Source organism: Apus apus, chromosome 8, assembly GCF_020740795.1.
Source record: "Apus apus isolate bApuApu2 chromosome 8, bApuApu2.pri.cur, whole genome shotgun sequence".
In the NCBI taxonomy this organism is placed as follows: Eukaryota; Metazoa; Chordata; class Aves; order Apodiformes; family Apodidae; genus Apus; species Apus apus.
Window position 1 is genome coordinate 3219670 of NC_067289.1, and position 15782 is coordinate 3235451.

Genomic DNA, 15782 nt, shown 5'->3' on the forward strand with positions numbered 1-15782 from the left:
GCCCCCACCCCCAGCTCCTAGACCAGAGAATGGGAAAAATCAGGGCTTTTCCCAGCCAGGGTTCCTGACAAGCAGGAAGGGACCGACCCCCCCAGCCAAAGGGGTGGATACAAAAAGGCAGACAACAACCCCAGGGAGCTGCAGCAGGTAAATCCATCCAGGGACAACAGCAGGGCTTCTGTAAAAAGAAAAAAATTCATCTGGAACAGGCTCTACACTGTGTGTGGAGCTCAAAGCCATCACAGAAATGCATTTAAAACTCAGTAGGTTTGGGCAGGCAGTAGAGCAGATGATTCTTTTTCCTGAACACTCAAATCTTGTCTCTTCCCTGGCTCACCAGGTTCTCCACAGCTCTTGTGCACAGACAGCTCGGTGACTTAAAAGGCTTTCCCCCCCCCCCCCCTCCCATTGTTTTTAGACCAAGTTTATCTACCAAAAATAAGTATTTAAAAGAAACCTGAGGCTGCACACTTCTAGTACCCACTGAGAAGTAAAGGGACCCAAGAAAGGGAGCATGAGGAAGGTGACAGGTCATGCCCAGCACTTGGCAACCAGTGGAAGCTGAAGTGACAGATTTCTTTTTTAGAAGCTGAAGTGACAGATTTCTTTTTTAGAAGCTGAAGTGACAGATTTCTCTTTTTTAGAAGCTTGCACAACAGGAAAAAAAACCCCACACACTGCCACCCCATCACCACCACTGCTTTTTTTTTTGGAACAGCTGCTCTGCTAACTCTCTTTCTGACAAGAACTCAGGACAAATCTCACTTCTGCGTTAAAAAAGTATATTTCAGACAACTTTATCATAGGATGACAAAGCACATGTCAATCTGCAATAGCTGAAACTCCCAACTCTATACTAAGCATTGTGTCTGCATGTACCAGCCTTGTGAAGTAGGCTCAACACTCCTGTAATAACTGTGTTTGCAACACATGCTAAAAAAAAACCACCTTAAAATCAGCATCTTTTCTCCTTCCCATAGGCACACCTTAAAAGGAAACTTTTATGCTCACAACTGGCATGAAAATATACTGAATTATTTACAGGGTTAGAATTAAACAAGAGGGGTGAGACCGACGAGAGCCAGGAATGAACACTCCATGTCCTAACACATGGATGGATATTTAGGCCACAGGTTTAAAGGAAAAAACAAAACAAAACAAACCAACAAACAGACAAGGAAAAAAAGGTAACAGCAGAGAGACAACCCATATTACTTAATCTGAACTTAAATCAACTTGGCCCAATTTAAGATATAGATTAATCCCTGCAGATACTGTTTTGACTTGCACACACAGTACGTCAAAGACAACAAGCAATTTTGGTAAATGTCCTCTAAAGTTTAGAAGAATCCCATGTGATTGGCATGTTCATTTGTTTACTATTTAATAGCAAATCCAAGGACAGATGAGAGAGTGAGGTGTGATGAGGATCCTTGAACTCCTCAAAAGGACAGCATGGCTTAACACGCTCCACCCGTCTGCTGCTGGAACACGTCGATAGTGTCTTCGTCTTCCATCTCCAGCTGTTGGAGCAAGAGAGAAAACACAAGGCTTGAAACACACGTGGCTACCAGGTCACTCTGCTCTCCAAGAATTAATAGAGCACTTCAAGTGGAATTGTAGTTAATTAGCCCATTAAACACTTCCTATCAGTCCAGAGATGTCTCCCCACCAGAGAATCACCAGCTCAGAGGTGGGGCTCAGAGGCACGCCCACCTGTCCCACCAAACTCAGCACTTACCTCCTCAACCAACCCCCCAGCCAAGCAGCTCCTCCACTCCTTGTCCTGGGCCTTGCCAGCCAAGAAATTCCCCCCTGTTCTCTCCAAAGCCTGATGCCAGAAGCAGGACAGAGCCAAAAATGCCAGCACCTGTCCTTTCCACACCAGCACTGGCTTGCTCAGCACTGATGCTCTTCCAGCCTTTTCCTCCCCACAGCAGAAAAAACATTCAAGGGGAAAAAAAACAAACACCAAATCCCTCTCCCTCCAAACTATTTGGAACCCACTAATCTCACAGCAGCTATTCCAGAATCAGTTGGATTTCAAACCCCTTTGATCTTCATGGAGACATCAAAATACCTCTAGAGCAATCAGCAGAAAAGTGGTTTTCATACCTGTGCAGGTGTGTCTCCTTCGTTAATTGGTTGTCCATCAAATCTGAACCTAATCTGCCTCATCGACAAGCCCTGCAAGTTTAAAGCCATTAAAGATGAGAAACCAGGTGGTTTTGTTTCTGAATCTAAACAAAACATTTACGGATTTGCTGGCAGAACAAATCTTCACAAAATTAAGACTTGAAAGGCTCGAGGAAAGAGGAACTTGACTACACAGGTGGAAGAAACTGTTTGGGCAACATCCCTGTCACTGCAAGGACACACAGGTGTGGGTCTGGCACCTGGTTCTGATCCTGCCCTGCAAGCCTCAAAAGTCCAAAGTTCATTTGCAAAGGTAATTAAAGGAGATCAATCAATACACCATCCTCTGAAGCACGTGTCAGGAAGGAGCAGCAATTGTTTCTCACGCAGCCAAAGAAATAACAGTAGATTAAGTTGACTCAAAGGAAAACTTCATGGAACCACGAAGGACAACTGAGGAAAAAAGAACTTGCAGGACTTGATGCAGATCTTTCCTTGCAAGCTTTGTTGGAAAAATGCTAGGGTCTAAGATTAGGAATTACCCCTTCCCTCAAAACCTGAGTTGAATTCACAACTGAATCCTGTTTGGGCAGCCTTTAATCACAGTCTTTATTCTCTGCCTCGGGGATCTTTGCTTCACCCTCCAAAATCCTTTGAGGCCCCCATGCAATCCACACTTCCAGAACCACACGGATGCAAAAACACACCTCTATAAAGGTCCTTCACATTCCCTTCTCATTCCCAACCTGAGAGGTGTTATCCTCAGGAACGTGACAGGGCAGAGCATAAGGTTCACGTAAGGAAAGAAAGGATCCTGCAAGTAACAGATGAGGGGAAAATGCTGCCAGACAAAAGGCACCCTGGGCTCCAGGGTCAGGAACTGGGCTGCGGGGATCAATCCCACTCCCACTGAGCTCAGGGTGGCACCCAGGAAGGTTCTCCAACACCAAGCAGGAGATGGCAGCCCACACTGCACAGCGGGACAGGGAGGCACACGTAAAGGCAGGAGAGGGGGAAAAAAAAAGCCCCCAGCAGACGTCATGGCACAGGGGAATTGGTTTTGTGCCGTTTTCCCCAGCAGAAAACCCGCCCTGTATAAAAGCTGAGCGCATGGGTCTCAGAGCCAGGAGCAGAACTCGAGGAGCTGGGGCATTTTCGGAGCTCTGGGAGTAGCGGGGGAGGAAGAGGCAGCTTTCCTCAACTGAAGAGGAAACCCCTGATGCTCCAGAACCGCCAGCACCCCGAGCCCTCCCCCTCCCGGCCACATCCCCGGGCTTGCGGTGGCAGATCCAGCGGGCAGGGCAGCGGCCCAGCGAGCTCTCCCGAGCCCGGGGGAGGGGGTCGAGCAGCCGGGGGTGCCGCCAGCCCTTACCTGCCGCTCGCAATAAGCCTTCATCAGCTTGCTGAGCGGGGTGTGCCGCTTGATCTTGAACTGCACCACGGAGCCATCCTGCCCCGCCACTTTCAGGTTGATGTGGTCGTTCTCCGTTTTCACGCTTTCCTGCCGGAGGAGGAAGAGGAAAGAGGAGCCGGTTCACAGCCCCGCCGTGCCCCGGGGGGGGGTGGGGAAGCCTCACCGCCACGTGGGTGAGCCCGCCAGCCCCGCTCCCGAGGCTGGAGCCCCTCCCGGGGCCGGACACCGCCCGCTGCGGCCTGCGGGGCCACCTCCTCCTCCTCCTCCTCCTCGTCCCCTCGCCGCGCCCCAAGCCCACCCCGCCATCTTGGCGGCCGCACGCCGGCGGGGCGGGGCCTGCACCGGCAGCCGGGCCCGGGGCACGGCGGGCAGGCCTCAGGCCCTCCCTCCCTCCCTCCCTCCCTCCAACCCCCCGCCAGGCCCGAGGGGCCGCCCCGCGCCCTGCATCACGCACCTTCGGCTTCTCCTCCGACATGGCGGCGGGAAAGGGGGGGGGGGGGGGGAAGGGGGGGTGCGGGGGAAGGGAGCGGGAGGCCGCGCGCGCTGAGGGAGCGGCCCGCGCGCTCAGCTCCCGCCGACCCGCGAGAGCGCGCGCCTGGGACCCGCCCCCCGCGGGGGCGCCGAGCGCGCCCATTGGCTGACCGGGGCCGATCACGTGATGGGGAGGGCGGGGAAAAAACCAGCCCCCCCCCCCCCCGTGCACGCACCTCCCTGAGCGGCCGAGGGGGGGCGGGGCCTAACCTGAGGGGGGCGGGGCCTCGATGGGTGGGGGGGCGGGGTTTAACCCATTGGGAAGGGGCAGGATCCAGAAGGGGGCGTGACCGAAACCAGAAGGGGCGGGGCCGAGCGGAGAGGGGGCGTGGCCAAGGCTCTCCGCCGAGCCGCTAGGGGTCGCTCTGTGCCGCCCGCGGGGCCACAGCCCCCCCCCCATTCCCGGGACCCCCCGATCCCGGGACCCCCCGATCCCGGGACCCCCCGATCCCAGCGCCGGGAGCGGGTGGGACCCCGGGGAGGAGGAGCCGCAGAATCCCGGGGCATCCCGGCCCCGCCTAGCGCCCAGCGCCGCCGGGTGAGCGCTGCTGGAGAGGAGCGGGGCTCCCGCTTCCCCCTCCCGTGGCACATCCCGGCTGGAAACGCCGCTTCCCCGGACGGAGCTGCCGGGAGAGCGGCCCCCCAGGGAACCGAGACCCCCGCCGCAGGGCCGGGAGGGGAGGGTCTCCCCCCAAACCTCCACGCCGGCCTCTTCCCTGGGAGAGCTCTCCGCGGGGAAGGGTCCCAGGAGCTCCCGCATCCCAGCCTGGCAGCCCCACCCTCCTCTTCCAGCCCTCCTCCCAGCCCTCCGGCTTAGTTCCCACCCCCAGGAGCCCGGGTTAAGGACCAGGCGCTTGCTCAGCATCACTTTGTCCCCGCCACCTGAAGCAGAGCCTCTTCTGGCAGCACCCAGCCCGCAGAGATGAAGTGTCACCTGCAATTCCGGCACCTCTGCCCGTCCTGGCACGAGCCAGGCAGATGCTGGCAGCTTCCCAGGTGCTTGTGCTTCAGGAGCTGAGCTGGAGCCGTTTGGGTCCGAGGGCCGTGGAGGGGTTGATAGAAAGCAGACAGAAATCCCAGCCTCTGGAGCAAGTCACACCACCGGGCAGAAGGCAACAGTCAGCTCTCCTTGGCACCATCCAGAGGGATGTGTGGCTTTAACAGCAGGCTCCTTCCCATTGCAAGGCCAATTCTGGTCAAGTGTAGGGCCACAGAAGAGCAAGCCTGCTCCCTTCCTCCTTTCACCACTCGCAGGTCCCTTCACACAGCACAGGGCTTGGCCTGTGCCCAGTGTTGCCCCAGGTCACCCCACTTAGGCAAAGGTGCTCAGACACGCCAGGGGACACAGGCAAAGCTCTTGCAGAAAGACCCAGCTCCTTTAGGAGAGAGCAGCATTACTCCCAACACCTCGACATCTCTATGAACAGACTCCTTTCAAGCCCAGCAAGACCTCAAGGCAGCCTTGCTTCTGCCTCCCTCCAGCACCAGCACCTGATGATGGCTCCACCAGCCATCACTGTCCACCTGCACCCGGTCTGGAAGCAGAATTGGATTCTTTCAGACCAGGATAGTAATCAAATCAGTTTAATATATAGTCAACACATTGTAAATGCATCTGACTCCTACAGTATTGCTATCAGCCGTGGCCACCAAGCCCAGGAGACCACCTTTCTAGAAAGGCACAGAGAGGTAGGAGAGTGGGGGGGGGCATTTCCCCAGATTAGTTGCAAGTGAGAACGTGCACGTGGGACCTTCCTTCTGGAAGCCCGAGACAACCAGGAACTTGTGCTTTTTGAAAGGAATGCTAATGTGCTGGGACAAGAACAGGCACCTGGAGTAACAGCCAAGGCCAACACGTCAAGAAACTCTTGCTGGCTTTTGCTTAGATTAAAAGGAAGGAAAAAAAAAAAAAACAACAAAAGGAGATAGAAGAGCTTGTCTGTGTGTGTGTGTGTGAAAGGCATTTGGTGGGGCAGGAGCAAGAAAGGTGCACAGGTTGCTTTTACCCTTGGCCAGAGACAAGGAATGTTACTTGCATTGCTTTGGACTCTTGTTACCACCCCAGGAGTGAGTGAGAAGTGTCATCCTCTAGGAGTGCCACCACATTTTCCTGCACCAGCAGAGCAAGAGGAAAGCTCTGGAGCCAAGTGAGCATCTGGAGTGGGGACAACGGTGTCATCAAGCATTTGTCTCGTCTCCTCTGGCAGCTGAAGGGGGAAGTGGCACCACAGGGGTCTCTTCGTGGAGTCCTGTGGCTCTGCAGGGAGGCACTGGGTGGGCAGGTCTGGAGGTGCTAATTCTCAAATTTGGCATAAGGGTTCTCCTCCTTGAACAGGCCTGGGAGAGGAGAGAGACGGGTTCAGTCACAGCCAGCAAGAAGCAGAGGTCTTGGTAACAACTCTCATCCAGCCTCCTGTCCTGGAGCCCTTCTGGAAGACCTGCTCTCACTCAAGCTGTGCACACAGTCAGGACTATTTCACTCTCCTCCTCTGCACCCAAGGGGAGATCCATGAAGAAGCTTGACCTGATGGCAAACTCCTCTTGCAGGAACTCCACATAAAGCCCAGGTAAAGCAGCATGACCCACCTTCCAGAGCACCCCTTCTGCATGCTCCTTCTGTTGGACTGGACTCAAAAGCAGAGAGCCCCAAATTAAACCCAAGCCCTTCTCAGACCTGCTTCTACATCCACAGACTGAGCAGAGCAAGAATACAGGGCTGACTTCTGGGCCAGTGACAAGTCCCCATGTCACTCTGTTAGCTGCTTTGCCAGCCCCCAGCTCAACACTTTTGAGGAGGAACAGTCAGAATGGACAAGATTGCAGACTCTGCAGTCTGGCTGCAGCAAGACCAAGTCCTGGCATGGAAGGACAGTCCTTGGAGCACAGGTCTCTCACTGCCACAAGGTGCTTCCTCTACCAAGTGTCCTTCAGGCACAAGCTCTGCCTGCTCTTCCTACCCCAGCAGAGCCAGCCCAGCCAGAGACCCCCAGATCTCCTGTCTGACCTGGACCTGCAGCAGCTGCACACAGAGGGAAGCTCTCCATCTTTCCCTGCAGCTCCCACTAAAGCCACAGACCAGACTGCCATGCTTGGTGTGCCCAACTGCCCCATGGCCACCCTGGGAGAGCCCCTGGCAGCCCCGATGGCCAGGCAGGACAGACTCCTCCACCAGCTCCAGGCAACTGGCTGCTCCCATCTTCTTTCCAAGCTGCTGCCCCCCTCAGTGAGGTCCCCACCTGCCCTAGGACCATGGGACTCACCCAAAGGACAGTCCAGCCCCAGGAGGGAGGTCATGCACTCCCAGGGGACTGAGCCACTTCTCTGGGAACTGCTGCTGGCACAGAGAACCAGCTCCACAGTCAGGCTGCCATCTGCTCTGCTAGAGGGCCATGCCTGAAGGGCAGCAGCAACACAGCTGCTGCTGTGTCAACCAGCTTCTGCTTCTCTCCTCTAGTCAAGCCCCAGCAGCTTCTCCCACATGAGAATTTTGGAGGACACAGGTCCCAGGGATTGTTTAACACTCTTCCCTGCCCAAGAGGAGCAGCACTCGTGTGGGGTCACACCACCTCTACCATCTCATGACCATCTCTACACTGGCTCCCAGAGAGCAATTCACTGGAACAGGGGAAGTGGAGACCATGTTTTCCCTGCTGGCAGCTGTGACCAGAGAAAGGAACAGGCTGAGGCTGCTTGATCTAAAGCTCAGTGGGAATCCCTCGTACCGTATTTCCTTCGGATTTCATCGTGTCGTGATTTCATCTCTGCTCTCCTGCAAAAAGCCAAACACAAAAACCACAGGTTGGTGACTGGCAATAAAAACAAGCAAGCAAGAGATTACAGCTCCTTGCTTCTTCCTGACCCAGGTTGCTCCTAGGCTGCCAGGTTTGCTCAACCCACCTCCCCACCTTCTGGAGGCACAGGAGACCAGCAGAGTCACACGCACACAACTTTGTTGGGATGCTGCATCCACAAAGTCCTCACAGAAAGATGATGCTTGTGAGGTTTACATAGAGCTCTTGGAGCGAGCCCAGAGGAGGCCACAAAGATGCTCAGAGGGCTGGAGCACCACTCCTATGGAGACAGGCTGGGAGAGTTGGGGTGTTCATCCTGGAGAAGAGAAGGCTCCAGGGAGACCTTAGAGCAGCTTCCAGTGCCTGAAGGGGCTCCAGGAAAGCTGGGGAGGGGCTTGGGACAAGGGCAGGGAGGGAGAGGACAAGGGGGGATGGATGAAAACTGGGAGAGGGGAGATGGAGGTGAGACATGAGGATGGAATTCTGGAGTGTGAGGGTGGTGAGAGCCTGGCCCAGGTTGCCCAGGGAAGCTGTGGCTGCCCCATCCCTGGCAGTGTTGAAGGGCAGGTTGGATGGGGCTTGGAGCAGCCTGGGCTGGTGGGAGGTGTCCCTGCCCATGCAGGGGGTTGGATCTGGATGGTCTTGAAGGTCCCTTCCAACCCATTCCATGATTATATGTGAGCTCAAGTTGAAGCTAGGGTCAAGCCCCACGTGCCTCCTGGCCAGCAGGACCAAGGGTCCTGCAGCCTGTCCTGCAGGTGTGACACCATCTCACCTCTCCTCCTGCCGCACCCGCCTCCGCTCCCGCTCCCTGGCCGCTCTCTCGTCGTCCTTGTCTGGCCTGACAGACAGAAGAACCCGTTTAGTGCTCAGCACTCAGCACCTGCTTGCATCTGAGCTACTCCACGAGAACAGGGAACCCCTCCGATACTTGCTTTTTGCTCTTTTTCTTACAACAGCAGCAGCAGCAGCAGACCCCCAGCATGATCAGGATTGTTCCTCCCACCACAGACATCGCAATGATCAGGGCTTCAAAGTTCACTGAAGAACGTGACAAAACACATTTAGCACAGGAATACGTGGCCGCCTGGGGGTACAATATTGACAAGCTTAGGGGCCACTGTCACCAGCTGGGCTGGAGACACACATAACAGCCTGGGGAAGCAAGATGGACATTGTTATCCACAGGTATCCAAGTGTTGGCACCAGCAGCTGCACACCAACTGAGCAGCTGGAGCTGCTAATTATAGTGCTCAGCTTCTGGCTGTGAAGAAAGGCAAGAACAAATGCACACAGGTCAAACTCCTCTGGCAGGAGCAGGAGCAAAGCTGCCTTAATCACTAACCCAGGTGAACAGTAACCCAGCAAGGGGTAAAGAAAAAAACAACAGACCCTGGAGGCTTCAGGGCTGAGGAGCAACCTCCAACAGAGAGGTCACAGCTGGCACTGGAGTTACTGCCCGAAGAAGGCAGCCTCAGAAGTCATCTGAGATGAGATGGGAGTGGGCTGGGGGCACTGGGGGCTGGCTGGAGTCCTTGGGCAAGAGACAAAGTGAGACGAGACCTGTTGGGGTTTATCAGCTTGGGGCCAGCAGTGCTGCTGAAGCAGCTGAAGGCAGAAGGCTGCTTTGTGCACCCCTCCATCACATCTTCCCAGGCCTTGGGGGATCTGCTTGCCCATACACCACGTGAAGCCCACTGGGATGTGGTGGTGAAGCATCATCCTTTTTGCCCTGGCCCCAGGGAGGCACTGGCCCTTCTCAGCTCCAGCAGTAATCTCAGTAGAGACATCAGCCAGAACACCTAGACATCACCTGGAACCCTTTGCAACAAAGAGGGTTTCTCCCACATATGATGCAGGCTGTTCAGAGACTGGGGCCTGTGGAAATAGTTGTTTAGGAGCCACTTCACAGGAGCCACCTAAGTCACAGAAATCCCAGTGCACCTGGGCCTGTTCAGGCACCTTCTGATCCCCTCTTCTCTGTGCAGCTCAGATGGCCAGCCCAGGGGGAAAGCCTGAGCAGCACATGGGGTGCATTGCAGGGCAGTTTGGAAGATCTTTGCCTGTCTCCTTGATGCAGGAACTCAGCAGCAGCAGGCTTAATTGGGGTCCTCTAGGCTGGGCTGACCCCACCACCGACCTTGCTTTCAAAGCCTCCAGCTCCTGCTTCCACTGGAAGCTCCATTGCTGCCAACAACTGTGCCATCTGACTCCCAGATCTTTACTGCATCCACACCCAGGCCACCGTGCAAGGAACGTGCTTTCAGATACCAACCACAGAGCCTGGCCCAGCAGGTCACCAGTGAGACCAGAAGTCAGAAGCCACCAGCTTGCAGACACTTCTTTGTCCCCCCAGGTGGGCTCGGGCAGCCTTTCCAGCTGTCACCCAGCAGCAGGGAGGTCTGTAGGTCCACGTCCCAGGGAGGCTTTATGAAAGGTGGCATTGGAGACCTGCCTCTCCATGGCACTGTCTTGCCTTGGAACAGTGTGAGGCTTTGGTGGCTGCCCTGTGACAGGCCCATGGAGTCATGTGGATCAGAAGTCAGCCCAGTGAGGGTGAGACAAACCCAAACAGCTCAAAAGGGAGTTTCTCCACCAGGCCCGTGTTTGTTTGGAAGCTTCTGAAAAGTTCAGATCACCCCTTCCTGTAGGGAATGGTCCATGGAAGAGCACCAGGCACTCACCCCAAGATACAGGCTTAAGTCCCACACACACCCCAAAAATGCAGACTCATTTAGGAGCTAATCTCCCCAGGACTAATCTCCTCTAAAGCCAGTTTTACAAGGGAAGGAATGTGTTCTTCTATAATGAAACCTTTTGTGAAGCTACTCACATCCAAACTAGTATTTCAAGGTCAAGTTCCAGAAAAGCACACTGGGTAGTGCTCACAAAGAGGAGATTCTTCCTCCACGAGGCATGGGAGTGGTTTTAACTCTTGTGGGTAGAGAGCCCAGCCTCAGGCACCAGTCAGGCCACCACAACACAACCCCAAGTTCCCCATCAAGGGGACATGTGAGAGAACTCAAGGCTCAGTTTGCTTCTTAACTGCCCCAGCCCCCCCCAAAACTGGGTCCTGTCTGAGCACCAAGGCATTAATTTCTCCAGAAAGCCACCAGGAAACAGGGCATCAAGGAGGAAAGGCAGCCAGAAAAAGGATCTCTCAGGGGTGATCTGGCTGCAGGAGCCAGCTGCAGCACAGCTTATGCAGGAGTGGTTTTGGAAGAGGGTATTTTCTCAGGTGGGTAAGGGCTGAGCAGGACCACAGCACGCTCAGCACTACAAGCCCCTGCAGGCCTCCAGAGAAGCCACCTCACTTCTGATTCCAAGAGTCCCTGTGAATTTTAAGAGCCTTCCCGGGACACCAGCCACACTGCTAAGTGTGAAGAGCCAAAAGCAGTGCAAGGAATGATGCAGGGGTGCAGAGGAGAGAGCTGCTGGAGAATCAGCCACTGCTGAGCACACCTGGAGCACCTTCAACTCTGGTTCCTAGGCATGAGCCATGTTTGGAAGCCTCTGTCAGGTGAAAGCAAGAACAAGGGACAATGGGAACAAACTGGAGCACAGGAGGTTTAACCTAAGACAATACTTCTTGACTGTGAGGGTGGCAGAGCCCTGGGACAGGCTGCCCAGGGAGGCTGTGGAGTCTCCATCCCTGGACACATTCCAGCCCCAGCTGGATGTGTTCCTGTGGGATCTGCTCTAGGGGATCCTGCTCTGGCAGGGGGGTGGGACTGGATGGTCTCCAGAGGTCCCTTCCAACCCCAATCATTCTGTGGTTCTGGGGAAGCACGAGGAACCTACTTAGAGCAGGTAAAGCCCCACGGGTCCCTCCCTGCCAGAGGGAACCGATCTCACTCCGCTTTCACACCCACGCTCCAGGAAGTTTGCAGAACCCTGACTGACTTCAGCCTGTCGTTGCCACACCAGCAGCAGGAAGGGAACCTCCTGTTCCCTCTCGGGCAGTGCCATCGAGCAGCAAGGGCAGCTGTCACCTCAGCAGCACCCACTTACCCCAGCAGACTCCCCAGCGCGCGGAGCGGAGCTCACAGAGGTCGGCGGGGGGGAGGACTCTCCGGACGGGGTACTCCACACACCTCCCACTGCTGGCACACCACAGGCACTGGGACACAGGAACCGGGTAGCACAGTGTTACTGGTTACTGCCTGTTAGCCACAGGGCCACCACTGCCTGCTCCCAGGGACCAGGTAGCACCCAGCAGCCACAGGATGCTTGGGAGTAACAGTTGCGTGTGGTCAGCGCCAGGAGAGGCAGGTGAGGGGAATGCAGGTTTCTAGAGCAAATAAAGATGCTGAGAACCCTCCTCCTGGCTTGCCTGGTGGTAGTGATCACCAAATCCTTCATGTTTATTCCAAGTGGCATTTTTTTTGGGACAAGAAGGACACTCTTCTTTCCCAGTCAATCTACCTGCAGAAGTTTTGCGCCCTCGTCTTCCTGGTGGCTCCAACCCCCAGTTGGTTGGGTTTGGTCAAACTGGTTCTGGCTAAGTCAGCTGTAACATCTGACTCAAGTTGAAGTTTGCTGATATCTGAGATAAGGCAGTGGAGGCTGGCAGGACACACACAGACATCCTGTATCCACCCACAGCCCAATGGAGGGGCAACTTGACCAGCCAGTCCAGCCCTCTGGGCTCCTTCCCTGTGCACATCCCCCCGACAGGGTGTCCCACCTGTGAGGAGGAGCTCAGCAACTCCATTACTCCACTCAAAAAGCATACAACAAAACCCAAGCAGTTCCAAGCAATCTCTTCCCAGAGCACTGAGAGGGAAAATGCCCTCTCATCATCATCATGGGTGGGTGGCATTGCAGCATGCTCAGGACAAGGGCAGGGAAGCAGCCCCAACCTTCCAGGAAGCCAACAGCCCCACAAAGCCCCACACTACATTTTCAGACACTATGAGATGTTGGGAGTTTTACTGCTGCTACTTACAGTGACATTTTTCAGGCACTCCTCACAGCTCCTGTTTGTGTACTGCTGACAGTCTACAGGAAGGGGAAAAAAAAAAAGACACCTCAGTACTTGGAAGAGCTTCTCAGTGGTTTAAAACTCCAGACTCCTCAGAGCCTGCTCCCACCTGCTCCAGGAGGCCCTCACTGCCATCAGAGCAGTGGCAATGCTAGATTCAAGACACACTCTGTGTCGTGGTGGGAGACCCAAAGGAAAATGGAAGTTCTCTGCCTTGCCCCTGCTGACCCAAAGCCCTGAGCTGCCAGTTCCTCTCCCTGGGTCTTATTTCCCTGAAAGCCTGAGCACATGGTGTGGCTGGCAGGGAGTGGGACAGCTGGGTGACACAGCTGGGGTCAATCCAGAGGGAGCCCGTGAGGGTGAGGACAAGCACTGGGCATGTGATAGAGGCCTATATCCCCAGATGATGGAGTAGGTCAAGCAAACGAGCCTTAGACAAGGAAATGACCACCAGGAAAAGCAGAAGGAGGGACACAGCCCATACCCTCCCACTGCCCATGAGGGCTGTACCTTGCCCCAGCCAATTCATCCAAACCTTCCTTTAGCAGGAAAGGCTCCAGGTGATGGGAGCAGCACCACAGCCAAAAATCTGTGCTCATGTTCAGACCATGTTTCCACCCCCAATTGGCAGAGGAAGACCCCTGCTCTGTAGACACAGGCAGCTCTCAGCACCAGTGCCACAGGGGACGATGCCATCCCAAGGGGATACAGGTCAGCTGGGCAGGGGGAACAAATCAAGTCTGAACACAGGACAAGGCAGCCCAAACCAGAAAGGCTTCCTACAGGACACTTGCCTGCCATTTCACTGGTGTGCTCCCCCAGATCCTCAGGAAGGATGAAGTTTGCCAGCCCTTAAGGAGCAGACACTTAAGCCTCACCCCTGCCTCCAGGGTGTAAGCATCAGCCTGTTTGCTTGTGGTTTACCAAACAAAAAACAAACAACCCCACAAACCAATTTGCCCGACTACTCAGTAACTGCTGGAAGAAGAATCACTGCTTCACAGCACCTGAATCAGGAAAAAAACCCACCACCCCAAACAACAGTCCCAGAGGTGCTTGTTTTCCACTCTCCCAAGCAGCAAAGATGCATCTTCTCACTCCAGCTGGCAGGAGCCCCGGGCTGTGACCCACTGTCACCAGTCACATGCTCTGTGCAGCCCTCCAAACAACTGGGCAATTTATCAACACAGCTCAGATAAGGGTTGTTTACACTCTGCCTGGAGAGGCCGAGATTGCAGAGTTGAAACACTGGAGGAAGCTGCGTCCTCCTCCCAGCGTTTCTCCAGCTGAGGCCGGAAAAGCATCACTGCCTCCAGGCTGTTTGCCCACAAGGAGTCACAGACAAGCCCTCTGGCACCACAGGAGGCCATCAGCAGGCCGAGGAGGGGCTTGTGGCTTTCACCAGGCTTCCTACCAACGCTCTGCTTTTCACTGAGGAGTCCCCTTCTCCTGGCAACCCCAGCTCACAGCTCAGTCAAAGCCACCTTCCTCCAGATAGATGGGAACGGGCTGTTCCCAGGACCTCACAGCCCTTCAGGATTGGGGTTTGGCCCAAGCAACCAATCTCAGGGGACCAGCCCGGGCAGCACTTTGGGCACAGGGGTGGGAGAGAAAGTCTTGCTGTGCTAGAAGCCCCCTGGACAATGCTTTTGCCACTTGGCTACCAAAAAAGCGAATGGCTGGAGGTGGAAGGAAGACAGCAAAACACATGCTGGTCCTCACTCAGCTCCTGAGCAGAGCCACCATGCAGCTGTCAGAAGGCTGGTCATCTTCTGGAGAGCAGTTCCTTGCTCAGAAGAGTGGGCAGACTTCTTGGGACACCCTTGGAGGGGGCTGCCCCAACCTTTTGCTAGAGCTTCTCCTCTGCCTGGCACCTCACCCAGAGGGCTCTGGAGAAGCAGTTAGTCACCACCTGCTCCTCACCCAGATCTGAGGGCAGCCATCCCCTTCCTGGGCTGAAGAAGGACAGGCTCCCCCAGGATCTCCTCCAAAGGGCCCAGCAGTGGGGCTGGGCTGTCTCAGAAGCTCACCCTGCCCAGCGCTGGTACCCAACTCCTACCCAAGGAGTTCAGATCACCAAACACACAGTTGGCAGCTGGAAAAGCAGCAGATAAAGCCTCTCCTCCTACGCCCCGTCTTCCAGACGTCAGAGGGACCCCGAGGTGCCCCGGGACACCCTGCGGAGCTCCCAGGTGCCCTCCCAGCTCCCCCTGCCCGTCCCCCAGTCGCCACAGGGCCCTGCCCAGTAGCCACCAACCGAGCCGGGCCGCATCCCCCGACGGCCACCCCGCGAAAGCTCCAAGTTACCTGCACAGCCGGAAGATTTGGGGTGCTCTGCCAAGGAGCCTCCACCTCCCTTACAGGGCCGAGACTCGCCCGAAGCAAAAGGCTCAGAACCGGTCCCGGTGAGGAAGGAGCTCCCGGGGCGGGAGCGGGAGCAGCTTACCTGCCGGCAGGTGCTGCGGGGCGGCGGGGAGCAGCGCCAGGGCCAGCGCGGAGCAGAACCGGAGCGCCCAGGCCATGGCGGAGCGGGAGCGGGGCCGGGAGGGGGAGAAGAAGGGGCCGGGAAAGGGAGAAGGGGCCGGGAAAAGGAGAAGGGGCGGGCTGTTCCGATTCCCTAGAGCCCAACCTGGGGCCGGGCCGGGGGCGGGACCCGCGGGGTCGAGGCGCTCGGAGCCGGGGGCTGCCGAGGGGGGGATTGGAGGAGGAGGAGGAGAAGGAGGAGGAGGAAGGACGGACGGACGGACGGACGGACGGACGGATGGACGGGTCAGAGGCGGTGCGGGGGGTGGAGGAGTTAGCGGAGCCGCCTCCCCCCCCGCCCCCCCATCCCCAAGCGGGGAGAGCAGCCCCGGTGCGTGCAGGAATCCTCTTTCCCAAGGGATGCGGGGTGCCGGCAGGCTCCGGAGCAGCCCCGCCGAGGCAG

General features: G+C 56.2%; 2 protein-coding genes across 2 annotated transcripts; both read right to left on the minus strand.

Annotated features, from left to right (window-relative positions):
* Positions 1–765: 765 nt before the first annotated feature.
* LOC127387563 (small ubiquitin-related modifier 3) lies at positions 766–4149 on the minus strand. The gene is made up of 4 exons (XM_051626031.1): positions 4005–4149; positions 3509–3637; positions 2116–2187; positions 766–1523 (listed from the first exon to the last, which is right to left on the minus strand). Exons 1-4 carry the CDS (start codon positions 4023–4025, stop codon positions 1461–1463), a joined length of 285 nt encoding a protein of 94 aa, XP_051481991.1. The 5' UTR covers positions 4026–4149; the 3' UTR covers positions 766–1460.
* Positions 4150–5649: 1500 nt separating this feature from the next.
* PTTG1IP (PTTG1 interacting protein) lies at positions 5650–15411 on the minus strand. Its single transcript, XM_051626029.1, has 7 exons — positions 15303–15411; positions 12821–12873; positions 11884–11992; positions 8808–8913; positions 8648–8713; positions 7804–7850; positions 5650–6418 (listed from the first exon to the last, which is right to left on the minus strand). Exons 1-7 carry the CDS (start codon positions 15376–15378, stop codon positions 6375–6377), a joined length of 501 nt encoding a protein of 166 aa, XP_051481989.1. The 5' UTR covers positions 15379–15411; the 3' UTR covers positions 5650–6374.
* Between the last annotated feature and the right edge of the window lie 371 nt (positions 15412–15782).